Genomic DNA, 20,326 nt, shown 5'->3' with positions numbered 1-20,326 from the left:
AAAACGTCTATCCATCCACAAAACCTGAAACTGTAAACAAGACATTCATAATCGGACCTCTTCAGGTCTTATTTTTCTGCAGCAAAAACCACTGCCGAGGAGGTTAGACCTGTTAATGGTGCCTCAAATCTCTCTCTAAATCTTATTGTGTTGGTTCGCCGAACATCTAAACAAAACAAACAAAACTAAACCTCTAAATTTCGCCATGTCCTTGAAAATCTAGGGAGACACTGTAAATGCTAAATTCTAACAATGGTCATGGTAACAAAACGCCTAATAGCTGAACACCGAAACCTTTAGTCAAACAGTATTTTGTTAAAGATTGATTGACAGTTGTCCAGTGCAAATGACATATTTAATTGCGTAATAAACAACGAAATTAAGTTATCCGACTATTCCAGGTCCTCCTGGATTGGTGATGGCCTTGGTTGTTTTCATAAACACGGGTGGTTCCCTCGGCTCGAAACCAGGAATTTCAACACTGATGACGGACTGTAAGTGTGTATGGAAACGAACATGTGTGAGGTCTACCATTCTGTACATCAGACCAAAAGCCTCGCCGGAAAACCTGTCATGAGATGTCTCAGGGTATAAAATCCAGTGGCCTATCCCATAATCCATCTGTAAAAAAAAACAAATATGAGCCGTGTCACGACAAAACTAACACAGTGCGTTTGCGACCAGCATGGATCCAGACCAGCCTGCGCATCCGCGCAGTCTGATCAGGATCCATGCTGTTCGCTTACCAACTCTATTACAAGTAGAGAAACTGATAGCGAACAGCATGGATCCTGATCAGACTGCGCGGATGCGCAGGCTGGTCTGGATCCATGCTGGTCGCAAACCCATTATGTTGGTTTTGTCATGACACGGCTCAATTGTTAATCACCTGTAATTGATTTACAGTTGTATTCATTCGGATCACTAAGTCCCCATATGCTATCTGATGATACACGCCCACGTATTCTGTGAGGGGTCTGGAAGCCTTATGTGTTGTATCTATTGGCCTCCTGATAGAATGTGTACTGTTGTACCAAGGTTCCGGGTATGTGCATACTGTTGTGTCATTTATCGTCGGTTTCTCGCCAAGAAAAGTGTCCAGCAAGTGACTACAAGAAAAATGTTATGTAATATTTATTACACTTGAATTCGTAACAACAATTATAATTACAACACTATTAGACAATTATATTTCAATATACACATGTACCTCTAATATTATTGTTCTTATGAATACTAAATATGAAAATTGACTTCTATCTATAAGTGCTTTGGTTGCAAAAATGAGTTGTGGGAGAGGGTTGGGTAGGGGATAGTATCAGATCACATCCTCTTACCCATGTGTGCAAATGTGCTGTTTGCAAATCCAAACTTGATAACATTAGTCTCAATAGTTCGACTGCAAAACCGGCCGATTTTATAATCTGATACTACATAGATGTCTGTCTTTGTGAAGGGCAACCATCGTCTACATAATAAAATGCCCTAAAGCGCACAGTTTGTTGGGCTAGTGCAACATGAAACTTACAAGTGTAATTCAAATAACTTTATTTTTGTTTCTAAGGCCTCCGGCCTAAAACACATAGTATACATACATACGTCGATTTTTTAACATTAATTTTATATAACATGTATTACAAATACCTGTGTAAAAGTGTACGAGTAATATATCCCTCATCTTCTCCGGTCATACTGGTGAACACGCCAATGTTTACATCCGGTAGCAGTGTGACTAAAGAGGAGTACCCGAATGTTGTTCCGGTATGACGTAACATCTTATATCCTAGAAAAGATAACAAAAAATAATATAATGTAAGTGAGAGCAAATGCATCTTATGATTTGAGCAATGAATGTTTGATTCTACATCATAATTATAAGTATACTCCAAAAGTCAATCATCAATAATAAACTTCCAATGGCCGAATAAGCTCAAAGTAAATATTTCAAATATTTATTGATCTCTACTAGGTTTCATTGAATATGTTCATAAGAGACAACAAAAAGTCCCACTCTCTAACACCTGTTGATATACAGTAGCCAACCATCAAAGAATACATGACATAAAACATATAACAACTAAGAAATGAAAAAGAAACAATTAACGAAATCCATACAACTCTTTTGCAAATATTGTGAGTGTAAAATCGGGACACAAGGGAATCGATCCTTAGAGAACTATGACCAAAAAAACACACAATAAACAACAACAACATGATTTAAAATTACAAATCCGGTCATTGAATATGCTTTTTAAAGGGCATGAAAATGTGCAACATTGTTCTTTTATTCAGACAAGATTTGGAATGCTGATTAAAAAATAAAACAAGTTACTGTTTAGTATGTGATATAATTCTTTTTATGATATTATCATGAAAAAATATCATGAGCTATGGCAGTTATTTTTCTTTTCGTCTTATTATTTAGACGAAAACGAATTCAAAAAGAGATTTACAAGAATTTTGATACATTGTATTACTGTTTAGACTTAACATTCATTTCAATACATGTATAAACACTTTAAAATAAATATAGTTTTGGACACCAAACCTTTATAAAATCCCGTTTTCCAACCAAAGGCATATGCAGTTTCTGTGACAGTAAACGGAGCCTTTGGTTTATGAAAATTCTTCTCCACGGTGGACGATCTGATAGCCGTCTGAGGTTGATGCATCAATGCAACGTCTTTGGCTGCGACAACCACGTCGCCATTCTCATTTTTACCCTCATTCAGATGCATCAGCATCCATTTAGTAATGTCTGAGGACGTACTCATGATACCAGTTGATCCCGCTAGGTTACCCCATTGTCTACAAAACACATGTTGATAGTATCATATTTTGGAGAAAATTACAAATCACAACTCTGGAGTAAAATGAAAACCAACTCTCACATCCTAATAAGTTCTGAAAAGATCATCATATTTGATACGAATATGGGATTTATTTCAAATGTCCAGAATAATAAATAAAAACACTCAAAATAAATAATGGCAATCTTTCTAATATGGCACAGGCAGCACGCACGGTTATGAATATATTTAATTTCATAGAAAGTGTAGAGCCCTTGACAGCAATGAAAACAAATACAAGAAATATCAGTTTTGTTTGATCAAGTCTATGAAATGAGAGACAATAAAATGTGCAAACCAACGCAAATATTTAGTAAGATGTAAATATAACACACTCGCAGGTGGAATGAATATTTGTTATTTTTACTTACTTATGTATTTGTGAAGCCTGCATGTGTAACAGAGAAATCAACAATTAAATGTCAAATTAAAAAAGCGGACAACATATCCCAATAGTGATTATATTATACAATTTGAAAGTAAGAATACTTGAACTTAATGAGACAAATTTGACATTGAAAGAAATAAACATAAGAGCACGAATGCTGTGCTGAGCAATCTCCAAATAATGGAAATACAGCATTTCTGATTGAAAGTAGGTGGGGAGTGCTTTTACGGCCGCCACACGTTACAAACAACGCTGATGCGAAAATGACGTGGTAAAAATATTAACCTCGAAGGTCGCCAAACACAGCAAGATTTCAAATTCAAACCTTCGTTTTATTTGAGCATGGTCATGGCTTTATACTTTAGCACATGACATGTTTTAGCAGTACTCAACATTTACACCTGAAAAGGTTGACTAATTATGCTTTTGTAGCAGGAATGCCTATCATTACATTTTACTGATATAATCTTATTTTCAGAATATTATATAAACAATGAATATTTTTTCCTTAGCCTTATTTATACATTTAGTATCTTTTCAAAATCATTCAGCTGGCACTATTTTTTCTATATATAGTAACAGTAAGCATAACTTAATGCATTATTTCATGATATTCATATCTTATGTAAGGTTTTTATCCAATAGAGGGTTGTTCATTGAATTTAACTTAATACACTTCAATACATTTTAAAGCAGAATATTGATTCTCGATATTGTTTACTTAATATTTTGTAACATTCCTCTTTTTGTTACTTATTTTCAAGTCATGCCTCTTTCATGAATTGTGTGATTGCAGAGAGAAGTGGCTATATAAGCCAGTATTTTCGGTCATTTCATTGCCTTGTCTACAGATACCAAAGGTAGCGTATGCCTATTATCGCCTGACTTGGTCATTTCTCTCTATTTTCCCTATGATGTTTTTTGTAACTTATATTTCATTTCGTGACATTTTAAGAAATCAATTTAATACTTTGGCATAGAAACATATTATCTTAAATCTATTTTGCAATAAAACTGTTGAACTCTGAAATGCCTATGTTCTTCATATTTGAATTTTCAATTTAATCTTCAATGAACCTGGGTAAATAACTAGGACGTTAATTGTGATCACTTTTGTGTCCGTTTGTCCGCCCTGTTACACTTTAAATAAACGTGCCATGTCGTGCAATTGAATTGGTTTACTTGTTAAGTTCTTCAGGGACAGGAATCAGTCCACCATGAGTTTCGTCATCCGCGTAACCCTGTGCAACGTCTTTCTTTGTCCTATCTACCGTTCGCAGAAAATCCGAATCGTTCATTCCTAAAGAACATTCAAATTTTGTTGTTTTTTTTTTTATTTAGTTCACAACTGATAAATATCAATTATGAGTTCCAAGTGATTTTCTAATATATCTAATTTGAGATTGTGAAGTAATCAATGAATTGAAAGTATTCTCTTTTTTAGACAATTCATCAAATTTAGATAATAGTTTATAGGAACAACTTTGATGTGAATATGTCTGTAACTATTTACTGATTATCTCCCCTGATGACGTAGAGTAACTAATTTTATATATGAGCCGCGTCACGACAAAACCAACATAATGGGTTTGCGACCAGCATGGGTCCAGACCAGCCTGCGCAGTCTGATCAGGATCCATGCTGTTCGCTTACCAACTCTTTTACAAGTAGAGAAACTGATAGCGAACAGCATGGATCCTGATCAGACTTCGCGGATGCGCAGGCTGGTCTGAATTCATGCTGGTCGCAAACCCATTATGTTGGTTTTGTCGTGACGCGACTCATATTAAACCTACCTAATGTTTTTGTGTCCTGGGCGTACTTTTAGTCAACACCCACTTGTAAAATATTCCCTTAAAAGCATGCTTGTATATCTAAACAAGCCATTCAGACTAAAATTAAGCAAGAACTACATTTACCTAAAGGTGTGAAGATATACTGCTGTATCAATTCCTCCCAAGTTTTCCCGCCAAGAACCTCACTTAGATATGATACAATTCCATAATGAAGATTACTATATAGATAGTGTAGACGAAACTTGTAAACAGGAGCAAAATAGCGGATACGTCTGCAAATAGTTATATAAGTGAAAAAAAAAAACATATAAGCGCAAAATATTAACATAAAATGACAAGTCATTTAATAAATCGTAAGCGAATAGCATATTTATTAATAAAGGTCCATTATGCATCAGAAAATAATGCTATAAATTTTATTGCTCAAAAACTTTTATTTTTTGTATCTTCTTATAGTTCCCAAAAATATACTCATTTTCCATATACTCGTACATGAACTATCTTTCGCTACTTTTACTGTGTCAGCAATTGGTGTAATTATAGTGAATTAGTATTTTGTATGGAAGTCAAAATATTTCTTTGTTTACATTTTTCTACCTTTAAGATACATTATTGCATGCTAAGTGCTATTTTCTTCAGTATTTAAACATGTAAGTTAATTATTGAAACTTTTTAAAACACATGTTTGATATATCTAAAGTATAAAAAAATATGGAATTCTAAGGCATAATGTATGCATAAAAATTATGCAATGAAAGCATAGACAAGAAAAGATTCTAATGAAGATAATTACTTAACCTACATACATAGCATTTTTTTCCAAAGATTCAGCTCTGATATCTCTAACTACTCGTGTAACATTATGATTATGGGAATGTGATGACATGAAAATGGTTATTCTTTATGACAAAATATTTGTCGGTAACAAAATATTTGTCAGTATTAAAGTTATCTAGATTGCATTTAAGAACACCTTTCTTATAAACACGAACATAGTATTACAATAAAACATAGAATTATCTTAATATCTTGCAAATGATAATAAGTGAAAAGGGTCAGGTACTGCATTCTTTGCACCAGAATTTGTCAAAGTCAACGTTTAAGAAAGGTAGTATTAATTGATTATACAAGAAACATGTTTGATTGTTTATAAAAAAGCGAATGATTGATCGACAACCACTGAAGAAAGAAAACAACCAAATCAAGAGTTTAATGGAGCCGTCCAGGTTTTGATGGTCCCAACTATAGGATAGCATAATGCTGAATTTTTCATTGAGCATTCATATGGTTACCAGCTGGTTCGATCGTTAAATCGGATTTATTGTAATATGATTGAAAAGTAAAATATTCAAAAATGAACGTTGTAATAAATTTAAAAGTAAGTGTGAAAAAAATAATTTGTAATTGCCCGACATGCTCCTCACCTTGCGGCTTCTTTCTTTGTCAGCGTTGGATCCAGTCTCATCATTTGGTTGCTCGGGACCCCAAGACAATGTGTCATTAAGTCACGAATGGTGGCATAGTATGTGAACTCAGACGTGTTGTATGCGAATCCCTCGGTCATCACATCACCAGGTTTTGTGTATATAGACATTCTTTATTAATATAATAATGATCAATGACACTCGCATTCTATTTGCATATGTTTTCAACACTATTACACAATGACAATCTTTTGTTGTGAAAGATGCAAATTTAATTGAGGCAATGACTTTTCCCTTCTGTGGTGAACATTAAAGAGCAGAGGGTCTCTCACATTCCATTTTACAACATTGTCACATTAAGGAAAATCGGCCGTATGAAAACATTCTAGAAACTGTATTCTTGGGAGATGAAGCATTGTGTTCAACCTCGAGTCGAGTGGAAACCTGAGTAAACATTGACATTGTAATTTGTCTGATATTTAACAGTTTTCCCTATGGTTCCTAGTTGTGATATTTACATGTATAACTATCTCGTTGAACAAAATAAATAAAGGAGAACACAGGTTAATATGTAAATGGATACCAATGCACTTTTACAGCAATTTGGCAGGTTTTACGTTTGTAAAAGTTTTATCTGTGGATCTTATTTTTGCTTCGGAAGACATTGATTTAACATCCAACCAGTAACAAGTATTTGTTAGTTGTCGATTATTTATAATCTACTAATGTTTTAAAGAGAACAAATTGTTTTCAACCTTAAGTGAAAGTATTTCATATATTCTATTTACTATTACTTTTTGTAAAGTTCTTACTTCTTGTCATGTAACAGTTTTATCATCAAGGTCGCTGCAAAAGCTTTGGACATGGATGCTATTCCGAACAGAGTTGTGTTCGTAACTTTGCGTCCAGTACTGCGGTCTGCAAATCCATAACCCTTAGCAAACTGGACCTTTCCATCCTTAACAACCGACGCCGTTAGACCGGGATTCTTATTTTGACGACATGCGAGAGCCTAAAATTTCATTATGTACCTCAGCTCAAATAATATTGTTCGTTTACCCTCGCTGTTGACAGGAAATTGACTTCATATGCGAGTAGAGAAATTGTGTTAAAATATCATGATCGTATAATTATTGTTATTCATTCTTGCCACTGGAATGATCATACGGGCGAGTAGAAAAAAGGTGTCAAATTATGTAGTTCAATTTATATCACATGTAAACGGGCTTGAAAATATGTTTTGAAAAAGACAAACAATGATTTAAATCATCAAACATTTCCATAGTACTCTTCTTTGCACAATAACACAAATATGTGAGACATTATTTTACATTATAAAATATATATGTAACTATAATAAGCTTCAAGAGTTTGTACCCATGTGGTGTTCCAATAGATATTATAATAGGTTCCAATCTTATCCATTTAGCCTCGTTTCTATTTCCACAGTTCAAAATCCATATCAACTGCATATCGTATATATGCTCATTTTCATTCTCAGATTTCAAAGTATCTATATCAAATGCATCTTGTACTAGCATTGTTTATCGTTTTCACTTTCAGGGTCAAGGAATTCTTATCAATTCCTTTTGTAAGTATTTGAACTATATTTCAGTCAAAAAGTCAGAAAATGGTGGTGTGAAATAAAGAGGCATTGTTTCGGATTCTGATTCTACTGGACTAGTGCTGCAAAACATGTATCCGACTCGGCTAGCACCTCGTGTAATAGTTTTCATAGCTTTGTACTCGTACAATAGAATTCAGTACATTCATAATATCAGTCGGGAAAACTTACAGATTTATAAGCAAATCCGCAATAGATAATTACATAAATATGACTTACTGCATTGAGAAAGCTGTCTACCTCACTTTGATCAAATGCTAGCGTTGTAAAATATAAACCATATCCAATTAGTATATTGAACAAAAGTATACCTCTCATGATGGTAAAACACAGAGAGTGAGTGGTCCGCCTTATCTTTATTGTCAGCTCACGGTCAGTTTTGTCCATGTATAAAGATAAGCATATAAAGGTGGGTTACATTGAAAGAAGTTCAATATCTAGCTATATAGGAAGCACTCTGATTTAAGTTCAGATCTACTACTACTATAGTTATTTCTTCCATGTAGATCTGATTGCCACCGTATTTGTTTCGCCTTCATTGTCATTCGGATTGTCCGGGAAAGTCGCAATATGGCATTTACAGAGTGAATATAAAAACATAATATTTTTTTTTAAGTTTGACTGTCGAAAATTTTGAGATTTAAATCTGTAGAAGCAGTCTTTATGACAGAATCAATTAAAAAGAAGGTCTCTTAAAAAGCGTTATTTTATATTATAATTTTAAAATATAATCTTGTTTAACATGTTCACCTTAAACAGAGTTTGTCATTAGAGCTGATTTTACATCTTTATAATTATACGGATAATCTTTTCTGAGAAAAGAAGATTACAATTTGAGAAAAATTGCATTACACTTGCGTTCAGAAGCTGTAACTAATGTCTGAGAATAGTGAATAAAATGTCTAAAATAACATTGCAATAAGTCTTACTTACTCAAAACAAAGCACGAAAAGCATTTTACACATTTTTATTTAAGTTACAATTTAACAAATACAATGAATGTCAAAGTCAAAAGTATCACAGGGCAGTGGGCACTTCACTAGTAAAGCACTTAATAAATCCAATAAATACGCTTTTAAATGAAACACAATTACCTTTTTGAACAAAAATTACGGGCAGAATTAATAATTCTACTAAGTAAGGCTTTTTGGAGATTACCATCAATGCGCCAACACTTTGGCCAAAATACAGCTGATATTTGAGCCGCGTCACGACAAAACCAACATAGTGGGTTTGCGACCAGCATGGATCCAGACCAGCCTGCGCAGTCTGATCTGTCTCTATCTATTTGGGTTTGCAGCGAACAGATGGTCCTGATCAGCTGCGCGATCCAGCGGTTGGATCATGTGGTCGCAAACCATATGTTGTTTTGTGTAAGCGGCTCTATTCAAGTGTAGCGATCTATCTTCTTTTCATTCGAAATGTCTATTAAATAACAATATTGTATTAAATAACAGTTTTGCTTATTAAGTGACTTATAAAGTTATTGTTTTGATATACTTATATGTCACATGTACACACTAAATGTTTTTCTTGCATTTCTAACCTCCAAAGAAGATAATGTTGATGTTCAGTTATCAGTTGATGTTCAGTTATCAGTCATTTCATCTTGCTATGGGGTATGACTGATAATAGAAATAGGTGTACTATTTCTGTGGAGATTTCGTTGAGATATTACTCTGTTTCTTCAGTCATATTGGATGTATATAGTCTTTTTTCCAAATTTCATTGAGAATATATAATCATTTAGAGTACAACATTTCTTTTGATGGCGGTCGTGGCTTCATAAGTTTGGTAAGTCGCGCTCTTTGATCAGCTGACATGCTTGGTAACTTGATAGACGATGATGAAGACGTTGATATTCGGGAACTAGGTCGCCTCTGTAACAAAACATATTAATTTATATGAGTAATAGGTAATTTAAGAAGTAAAATTGGAAAATAAAAATGTTATCACCGAGACAAGAATGGAAAGGTAACCGTTTTAGAAAAGGTGAGATGATGCATATTAAAGCGCACTGTTAATTTAAAAGCCAATGGTTCAGTCGTGGGTATCCGTGTATAAAGCTATTCATCTGCTACCTGCAGTTCTCAAGAAAATAAGTTTTGAAAAAGAATAACTACAAAATGCCTGTATGAAAGAAACATTTTTTTCCTTACGACAAAATGGCGCATGTACACAATCATTGCTAAATGGTTAAAACCCTACTTAAATTAAACTGTAGAACAATATTTTCTTTCGGAACATATTATTCTGTTTACGGACAATATTCATGTGTGTTCATGGTGTTGAATAACTGAAACATTCTACGTTACAATTCTATCGATATTCGACCATAAGATTAAGAATACAAAATAAATTTACTGTATTAAACATTTTTATATAAATGTTTCATTAGATATAGCTTTATATCCTTTCATACATATGCACCTACTAGTATGCCTCGGATAATGACTATGGAAGATCACAGTTCATTCTTTTATATTTTAACCACATTCTGTACATTTTTTTTTCTTGTAAAGTTTGAATATCAAATTGATTTTAATGCATTTTTGCTATAAAGTTGATTTACTTCATAATTTGCTTTTATTAGGAGGTGCCCACAAAGATCAGAAATAAAGATTAAATTAAAAGGTTTGGTTTTGGAAGCAATACTGTTTCGATAAGCCGAAATGAAACGAAATGAAATATCGCACGCGCACTCATTGGCTTACCGTTTCTTCGAAACCTTGACCAATGTCGTAAGAAAATGATCGCTCTTTGCCTTGAACGGCAAGGGCGGATATATGGGTATGTGTGGGTGTGGATTGTCTAAGCACCTGACTAGAATTCACGCCAATCATTCCTGCTTTCGGGTCTATTATCAATGGCTGATGTTCCGTGAATACTCGGTTGAAATTATTGTCCCTGTTTTGAAGCTCTAAGCGATATCGACGAACTTCCGCACGTAGTTTCTCCAATTCGTCATTATAATCCTACAAAACAAAAAAATATTAGAAATAAATAATTTATTTACTTAGCAAAACATATCTTATTGCATTGTGTTCCATAATCAAACGAATTCCTTGACTAAAAAATCTTCAGATACATTGAGCAATACGTCTTCAATATTGTATTTATCATGAACAACTTTGTTGAATAAATAAATACATGTTCAGCACAAATTTTCTTATTTTGCATTAAAAATTCTCTAGAAAATTTAACTTTCAATTTTTGTTTCTATTTTCTCATTAAAGAGTTCCAAACAAATGACAGACACTCACGAATGGCGAATGGCGGGCCATGTCATGTACCGATATTTAAAAGTTCCAGAAGCATTTTTCCTTACTTTGTGCCAGTGTGAATTTTTGCTAATGATAATTGTTACGAACGTGTTGACCACCACTATTGCAGCAGCAGCAGAAAACAAGCAAATTTAATTTTGTTAAAGGACATTCTATGATTATTGTACAATACTTTATGTTTTTGTTATAAAATTGAAATTATTCAAATATAACATAACACTATAATAAGTTTAGTACTGAACATAATATAGAAGGACAACCAAAATTCTTTGTACTCTACTGTCAAATTTTAAATTGGAACTTTGAAGTTTTGTCATACATCTGTATGTTATTTAACTAACAAATATTAAAAAACAAAATATCTACGCTAGTAAACTCTCTTTAACTTCATGTCACAATGTCAAAATATTTGTTCATAAGTAAATTAACATACACTTGTTAAAAAGAATGCTATTATGCTTTTTTGTAAGAATTGATATCAGTGTGGATGAACTGGGCCTGCCCGTACGCTCTTATTCCTTTACATGTTTATCTTAGGTGTTTTTAAAATCGTATATATATTCAATCATATTTCTCGTTGTATTTTTCTTTTCTTCTAGCTTTTCTCCATAAGTTACCTTTGTTGTCCATTCAAAGTGCTTACATCTAACCGCAACGTTTTTGTATCTTTATTTCGAAAATTTACCTTTACTGGATAGGAATTGATACACGTATTGTTTTTACTTGTTTTCCAATTCAGTCTGAATTACTTCGTTGTGATATATTTGTAAATGTTATTTTATGTACAATATTTTTTAATAAATAAAAGTTTAAACTAAAGGAATGTATAAGAAAAAGAATCGAACAATAAACAATAGACTGCTTTAAAGAGTTGGTGACATTGTCAGAAGGGATTATTGAAACGCTGAAACGAGCAATTCTTTTTGAACACAACGAGATAACAAAAACAACTTATATCAACTAAAGACGCATGCAATTATGATAACAAGTGCTGTGTTAATGTGGTCTATACGCTTTATTTTCGGTGTCCGTGGTTTCTTGAATTGGATCAAGAATTCTAATTATGTGAAATATCAAAACGTTATATCCTTGATTTTCTATTGACATTCTGCATAGCGTATTAAGAAAAGCAATATTAATAAGCGATTTGACAACTACGATCTTAATAAGTATTTGCAAGGTTATACCATTAGAAAACATAATAACTTTTAATAGAATATATTCATGAAGCGTCGAGATTGATTATACAGTGTATATTTTAAGTATATGATAACAATCGAATGCTCTGTTAGACAAATTTTATAGCATTGAAAAGAGTAACAAGTGTTGATACGATTGGTTTAATGCAATTTCAAAATGGTCTGACACTTCATAAACATTGATATAATAACCCCTAATAATTATGTGTAGATTATATTATAGTTTAAATGTTTTCAGCCAAAACATTTGAGTTCAGTATTATAACAGTAAAATATCTTTATGAATAAATAAAAAAAAACGTTTAAAACGAATCGGAAATTGTATTACTTTCAACTGAAGGGCAAAAAATCCTTCCAACGCCCATTTTGAACCTGCACTTAAAACAGTACAAACTGGGGCAAGTTGGTCGGACATGCAAAGGTTGACTATTGCTGTTATATAATATACATTTCCAACAAAGATCAATAAAAAGAGTTGAGTTGACCAATATAACTTCGAATTATATATTATTTCCTCGATTTATAACGAATCAATAAATATTGTAATTAATTAATGTATACATGTATCTTTTGTAGATGTAGATGCCAATTTCCTGATCAAGTTAAGTCGAGCTGATTGAAATAAACATCATACTAATAGTGTGTACAATGATGGCAATATATTTAACCATCAATTTACAAATGTCTTCGGTATTACAAATGTCTTCAGTAATTTGTAATTTATCTTACTATACGTATAATTGTAATCCTTTTTTTAGCTTTAAATATATAACTTAGCATTCAATAAACTAATCATATATCTTTAAGTATAACTAGTAATATACAAACGTAAATATGTTCCTTAACGATATGTATTGCTATTGGTACAAATATATAATTAAGAAATGAATGTACAAACCGAAAACGATTGTTGTACAGGAGCTGTTCTTGGGATTTTAACGACCTGGTTTTGTTGAACAACGTCTGATACTTTCTTCTGAAAATCCTTTCGTAGTGATCTTAACTCTGATTCTAATAGTTTCACACGAGATATTAAACTTTCTTTCACTTTGTGTGTCTCATCTAACAACAATTGCATTTCTAGACATTCCTTTTCTAATTTGTCATTATTTCTTTCTAAGTTTTTGATCGTTTCGTTTGCCTGCAATTGCTTAGTTTGCAAAGACCTTTCTAAATCAGACACTTGTTTTCTAAGATTTGACAATTCTGCCTCCCTCCTTTGTATTTCATCCGTTTTAGAATTCAATTGCTCTTCTACTTTTTGTCTTAATTTTTCAATGTCTTTTTGTGCATTTATAAGAAGATCCCTGAGGTTTTGAGTTTCCTGTTTTTCATCATTTAAAGCTTTTTCTGCTGCCACAAGTTTTCTTCTCCACTCATCTTCTTTGTCACTAGTTTCCTGGGCAACAACTTCTTTGATTATTTCTGTTTGCTTATTTCTTTCCCGTTCTAATTTCCTTTCTAACTCAACAACTTTATTTTCAAGTTTTCCAATTCTCGTTCTTCCATCTTCAATTACGTGCGTTATCTCGTCTTCGTATGATTCCTTTAAAGCGTCGATTTCAACTTCTTTTTCATGGTTCCGAGTGAATAACATGTGTACAACTTGAGTTAACTCGGCCACTTTCTTAGACATACGAAACTCAAGTGTTCGTTTAACTTTATCCGCCATTGTTATGCATATGGCGGTTGAACTATCCGAATACCACTAATGTATATTCCCTTAGTGATAAATGTCTTTGCCTTTCATTCCTAATACTTTTATCTGTAATGCATTCTTCAGCTTTGAGTATTCCATTCCATGGCGAGAAAATTACCCCTTGAACGAAAGAAATGAAAGATCAGTTGTAGAAAAAATGACTGCTTTTTTCTAAAGACTATACAATGTAGATCTAATTTGATTTTCAATAAATTATAATGACATGTTCTGCCATTATATATGATGATGATATATCCTTTATAAGTAATCGTTCAATCATGATATCAGTTTTCAAATTAAGGCGACAAATATCTTTATTTCAAGGTTGTAATATACTATCGATCACAAATACCATATTTATATATACTGCAAATATTCATCAATAAGATTATATAGTAAAAAGTAGTATGTATTCCGGATGAAAGAAACGTTTACAATACCATCCCGAAACTGAAAGAGGAAAGAAAGGTTCTTTAAATAACATACCTTCTATTAGCCTGTATTAACAAATATACACATTTTGTTTCTAGTTTCCGTACGAAATGATATGAAGATTTATTTGAACAGACGTAGCCTATTTTTATGTAAGAATGTAGAATAATAGCCGAAATGTTAGTCCACATTAAACCATTTAATCCTTTCCATTCAGATCAAAAGTAAATTCGGCTATAAAAATGAGAGGAAATCGCCTTGTTATGTACGTAAGGATTTGAATTTTAACTATTTTAAACGTTAACAATATATTACACCGGGGTTTAAATATCAGTTAAGTGTTTGTGTTATCGACGTATCGGATCAATGGCACACCGAGGTTGACATTCATAACAAATCAGGACTTGTAAAGTATTTTCAATAAAATCGCTAACGAAATAACCTTTTAACACAGAGCAATTAAGTGTCGGATTGTCTTATTTCTTTTGTTCGGTACATTATAATGACGGGCAAAAATAAACAACTTATAAATAGAAAGAAATGAGTATTTTTATTCATGCATGTCGATTTGAAAACAGTACTGAGACATTGAATTCATTATTTGAATAAGATATGTAAACAAATAAAGGGAAAATATAGCAATAAAGGAAGAGTAATTTACGCGCTGCTATTGATCATACAATGCAACTAGAAATTTCTTTTAATGAATACAGGCTGTTTAAAAGTACTTTTCATTGAACCATGTCATAAGTGTCAATGACAACATGAATCCACGTAAGACTTGATCGATCACAAGAACTCTATGATAGTGTCTAAATTACCATTGTTCGTCCACTGTTTGAACAGTTGAACTTTAATAATATTTATATAATGATTTCCTAATATTTCTATAAGCATTAAACGTTGCCAATAGTAATTTCAAATCGGTTTCGTTTATTGGATTTTGCAAGTATCAACTATTTTTTGTTTAAAAAGGGGATCTAACAGGGTGGCGAACCTAGATGATTGTTTGACCATGTACACGGTTGAAATTAAAATAGCCACGGTTCTGGTAGGCCTTTCGTCAACATCTTTACATATTAAACAAATTTTCTTCAAAATGAAATGTTTAAGCCCTTACACAGAAAGCACGCGGTTGTCGTGGACTTTGCGTGAAGAGACTGTGATGTTCCGTAATCTTCGTATCGATCTATACACGGACACATATGTATATTCTTAACCTGTGCACTTTGTATAAATAATGTCACCGACTAAATCAGTTCGGAAATTATTGCGGAAAATTAGAGAATTTTCAAGCGAAATGTATAACAGTTTGTTATCAAAATTAATTTCTATATAAAGGTTTATACACTTTGTTTGAAGAATATTCATTCTGTAAAAGAAAATTGTTAACCATTTTCCGCCGTCCAAAAAGACACGTGGGATTGCCATCCTGTATATGTCCAGAGATGATATTTTACATTGTTTATTTCTTGTATTGAAACATTATTATGGTTGGGGTGGGGGTGGGGGACACGTGGCGTGCCTACAAGTATAGAATTGTTCTCTTAAAATAGTTAGAATTATATCGGTACAGTCAGGTTTAATAATAAAGTGTTATTACTATAAGTTAACAACGTATACTACACAGAGTATTTGTATTATATGAATTAGGATATGCACTACAACGCCATTATTAAAAGACTAACATTACCTTGGCAGTTATCTGGAATCCAACAAACTTGTTTTCATGCACATTTTATATCACTATAGTTTATAGTTAAAATAGCTGAGATGTAAATTTACTATGAATAAACACCTGTTTTCTGTTATCATCATGTTATCTTATATTAAACTTTGTCCTACAAAAATACTTTAACTTCTATGTACACTAAATTCCATTTCAAATCTGTCATTCAAATCTATCAGACGAATGCCTGAAAGATAAAAAGTAAAGTTTGCACGGTCATTAAGTTTTGTCACAGAATTTGTGAAGTATATTGATTTCGGATTGATCGGATTTTGTAGACGAAGAAAATATCAATTTCCTGTCAAATTGTGTTTGATATATTTGAAAATGTAGTGCGAAATTGCATCGATTGAGAGCGCTTATGTTACGAGAGCAGACGACTTGACTCTTATTATTGAGATTAATTTTCTTGACAGCAAACAAGCGTTTTTTTTTGCATAAAAAATGAATGAACACAGCGGTACAACGGTGAACACTTGAAATTGTCAGGAAAGTGTCACTTTTGACATATATTCCAATGCTCATAAGAGTGAACCCAGTAAATCACGAGGAGCCCACAAATGTCAGGAAAAGAAGGGGGGAAATACTTTTAAAATGTTGAGTGCTAAAAAATGAAATTTGTTTGCAGAATTTACTAAATAAAAAAGATAAATCATTCAAAAACTTGTTTAACTGACCAATTTTAGAAATGTCATTTTATAATAAAAAGTTTATTTAGTCGGGAAAAAATTAAATGATCATTCCCTGCCGGTAACTCAGAGCTGCGACAAGCAAAACTTCATTTGTTTTTAAAATTCGTATTTCCCTGTAATGGCGAAAATATTGCTGACATTCTCTGTGACATATTTTATTCTATTATAGATTAATGATTGTTCAAATGATCGAAATTGTTATTTCCCCTTCGTGATTATGTTTAATCATCGAAACCTAGCAAAATGCATATACAAATGTAGAAAATTGTTTTAAATTTTGTTTAATGACTAAAATTGAAAGTACAATAAAAATTGATATTATTATTATTATTATTATTATTATTATTATTATTATTATTATTATTATTATTATTATATCAAATAAGGTATCCGTATGCTAGATCCTTAGTTATCTGCTCTTGAAAATAACCTATAAAGAGTAAAGAAAACACACTTTCAAGGAAAGATAACCCAATAACTATGTTTTACAACCCTCTTTTTTCTTAACCTTTTTGTCTTCACTATTTTCAGAGATTTTTTTTCTCAATCATGCACCGCACTGTTTTAGAAACTCTGTGCAGTTGGTTCAATTTTCATTCTTTGCCAAGCTGTACCTTATGAAATATTATTTGAGCCGCGCCATGACAAAACCAACGTAATGGGTTTGCGACCAGCATGGATCCAGACCAGCCTGCGCATCCGCGCAGTCTGATCAGGATCCATGCTGTTCGCTATCAGTTTCTCTACTTGTTATAGGGTTTGTAAGCGAACAGCATGGATCCTGACCAGACTGCGCGGATGCGCAGGCTGGTCTGGATCCATTCTGGTCGCAAACGCATTACGTTGGTTTTGTCGTGACGCGGCTCATTTTATGAAATTTTATCAGCAATTAGAAAATATTGCCTCCATAATCTTATGATCGATTCTCGAAAGAGTTATAACACAAGATGTCCCTGTTATTTAACACATATGAATGCTGTACGTAAACAGAATAAAACGTATTACCAGTTAAGCAATGACTTCGTGCATGCGCCATTCACTTTTATAGCAATTTACTACCATAACTTTTTTTATACCAGTTTGGGAGTATTCTTTTTCAAGCATTATTCAAATAATCGTATTTCTGATTTGACCAATTTTTATTCGAGCTATTAATTTTCTCGTTCCTGTTGTCTTGTGATATATTCATGATACAAGTTAACCACATATATGTAGGCTATTTATATTCGTTATATTTATTTCTTGTATATGCCCTCATTTTATACTTTTAATTCATGTATGTATGAAAATTTTATTGTATCAATCAACAAAAACAACAACTTACACATTGCACCATTAATTGCCTCCGGATTCATGCTAATTTTAGTGAAATTTTGAGAATGTATTTAAAAGTAAAATTTTGTGAAGGGAACCAAGAGAGTAATTTACACATTGCAAAAGTATACTTACACAATCCACTTAAATTACCAAAAGAGGTCAAAGTATGCAAAAATAGTCCTAACTGCGTTAGTCACGTTGTAGAAAATTGGTGATATATCTTACAAAATGAGACATTTATCGCATATAACGTGTAAATTATTATTTGAATCCAGAATCTTGTTACTTGTCTTAAAATCGAAGTACATTTTTCTAAATGTTGATTTTTTTAAAGATTTTGGCTCACCTTGAGACATGCAGTTTTAAATGGATGTGCACATCGCTTTTAAACTGTCTGGTCTTATATACTTTTTCCTTGGCTATGAATGACTAATAATGTTTTATCAGTCAGTCTTAAATCTTATATCACACAGAATAAGAAAAGTAAGTTAATTCATGAACTTGATTCGTTATCAGCAAAAGACCCATTGTCTCGACAAAGCGTTTTCTTCTTAATACATCAACGTGTATACAAGGAAGATTTTCTACAATATTCAATTTTACAAGAAATTAATTAGATCAGCAAATATTTACCCAGCAGTTACGCATTTCATTAAATTTTGAACAGATTTCTGATATCTATCATTTTAATAGCGCTTACAATCATGGATTGTCGGGGGTATCGATCAATTTAATAAATGAAATAGTGTAACGATCTAGAAAGACGATATACCAAACGTGGAGCATTCCTTGAAGAACACTATCATTAAAATAAAACTCATTCAAAGATACAAAGAAGTTGTTGAGTACAAAGTGTATAAATTAGCAAAGGACAAAGATCTGCAAACACATCTGATTCAGTTAAATGATATTTGTATTTGTGTCTATAATTATTATGAACTAATCTGCAAAATCATGGTGGTTTTAAGGAGCCACTCGTGCATCAAATATCTATATATATAAGAGATATAAGAGTATGTTTCAAATAGAACTGGCGACACCTTATTTCGTATTTTGATTACTGTTTTAAATATTGAATCTTTCTTTTTGAAGATTTTTAACACATGTAAAATGGGCGGATATGATTTGATACATTTATTTATAGGTTTAAAATAGAAGCTTTTCTTAAAAGGTTTGTTAAAAAATGTTTGAAAATTTTGCTTATTTTCACAACAGTAGCTTTGACCTATGCATCTTTTTCTAAACCAAGTATAAGCATTAAAAAGAATACAAAAACTATAGTGCACAATAGTATGGCATGTGGAGGCAAACAGTTCATTTGTGTTTTCAAGTGTACATTTTTCTACTTTGTTTTATTTTGTTTATTTTTTTTGTTTTTATTTCCCGTTGTTGTTGTTTTTTCAACAACAACAAAAGCTATTGTGCTTCATAAACCAAAGCATGTTAATCGTCACAGAAACATATCTTCAAAGTTAGTCTCACCAGAGTTTTTAAATCAGAATTTGAGAGATTATGCTTTCATTTACAGTTGATTATAAAATACAACTTACATATTTTGGTATTCCTAAATCTAATAATTAAAACTGAAGCTTCGTTATTTTTCACTCCAAAACATACTATTAAACTCCAAACTCTACTTAGATATATAAATCAAATTTGATATTAACATTAATCCTCGATAAAGGGATTAAATTAATCCATATAGGGTGAAACGGCTTATTTCTTTTATAAAAACCAATACCCAAAATTCAGATAACGATGGTATGGGCCTATCATAGATCAAATTTAATGATAAAACATGCTGTGCCCATGTAGCATTTTTCTATTTTATTCTAAGGCTTTTCTCCTTGTTTACCAGAGACTCTTTATAAATTGACGTCTTCCCCTCAGGAA

General features: G+C 32.3%; 2 protein-coding genes across 3 annotated transcripts; both read right to left on the bottom strand.

Moving 5' to 3' along the window:
• Nucleotides 1-341: 341 nt before the first annotated feature.
• LOC132723949 (penicillin-binding protein 4-like) lies at nt 342-8,476 on the bottom strand. Its single transcript, XM_060708753.1, has 9 exons — nt 8,301-8,476; nt 7,270-7,469; nt 6,458-6,628; nt 5,157-5,305; nt 4,420-4,537; nt 2,549-2,808; nt 1,645-1,783; nt 890-1,109; nt 342-621 (listed from the first exon to the last, which is right to left on the bottom strand). The coding sequence occupies exons 1-9, from the start codon at nt 8,466-8,468 to the stop codon at nt 385-387; spliced, it is 1,662 nt and encodes a 553-aa protein (XP_060564736.1). The 5' UTR covers nt 8,469-8,476; the 3' UTR covers nt 342-384.
• A 1,190-nt stretch (nt 8,477-9,666) lies between these two features.
• Nucleotides 9,667-20,120, bottom strand: LOC132723947 (cytoskeletal protein Sojo-like). Of its 2 annotated transcripts, none has more exons than XM_060708752.1 (4): nt 19,984-20,120; nt 13,463-14,383; nt 10,796-11,056; nt 9,667-9,961 (listed from the first exon to the last, which is right to left on the bottom strand). In XM_060708752.1, the coding sequence occupies exons 2-4, from the start codon at nt 14,234-14,236 to the stop codon at nt 9,824-9,826; spliced, it is 1,173 nt and encodes a 390-aa protein (XP_060564735.1). In that variant the 5' UTR covers nt 14,237-14,383; nt 19,984-20,120; the 3' UTR covers nt 9,667-9,823. The 2 variants fall into 2 exon arrangements, with proteins under 2 accessions (XP_060564735.1, XP_060564734.1); XM_060708751.1 differs by lacking the exon at nt 19,984-20,120 and adding an exon at nt 14,750-15,051.
• Between the last annotated feature and the right edge of the window lie 206 nt (nt 20,121-20,326).

Source organism: Ruditapes philippinarum, unplaced genomic scaffold (genome assembly GCF_026571515.1).
Source record: "Ruditapes philippinarum isolate M1 unplaced genomic scaffold, ASM2657151v2 ctg10788_1_1_1_1, whole genome shotgun sequence".
Classification (NCBI taxonomy): Eukaryota; Metazoa; Mollusca; class Bivalvia; order Venerida; family Veneridae; genus Ruditapes; species Ruditapes philippinarum.
This window is presented reverse-complemented; position numbering and strand designations above follow the sequence as displayed.

Excerpts from the sequence above, each read along its gene's own strand:
- LOC132723949 (XM_060708753.1), bottom strand. The coding sequence starts at position 8,468 with ATGGACAAAACTGACCGTGAGCTGACAATAAAGATAAGGCGGACCACT. Across the intron at positions 7,470-8,300 it reads TAGACAGCTTTCTCAATGCA|GCTCTCGCATGTCGTCAAAA; the intron begins GTAAGTCATATT and ends ATGAAATTTTAG. Across the intron at positions 6,629-7,269 it reads AAACTGTTACATGACAAGAA|AATGTCTATATACACAAAAC; the intron begins GTAAGAACTTTA and ends ATATTAATAAAG.
- LOC132723947 (XM_060708752.1), bottom strand. The coding sequence starts at position 14,236 with ATGGCGGATAAAGTTAAACGAACACTTGAGTTTCGTATGTCTAAGAAA. Across the intron at positions 11,057-13,462 it reads CTGTACAACAATCGTTTTCG|GATTATAATGACGAATTGGA; the intron begins GTTTGTACATTC and ends TTTGTTTTGTAG. Across the intron at positions 9,962-10,795 it reads GTCAAGGTTTCGAAGAAACG|AGGCGACCTAGTTCCCGAAT; the intron begins GTAAGCCAATGA and ends GTTTTGTTACAG.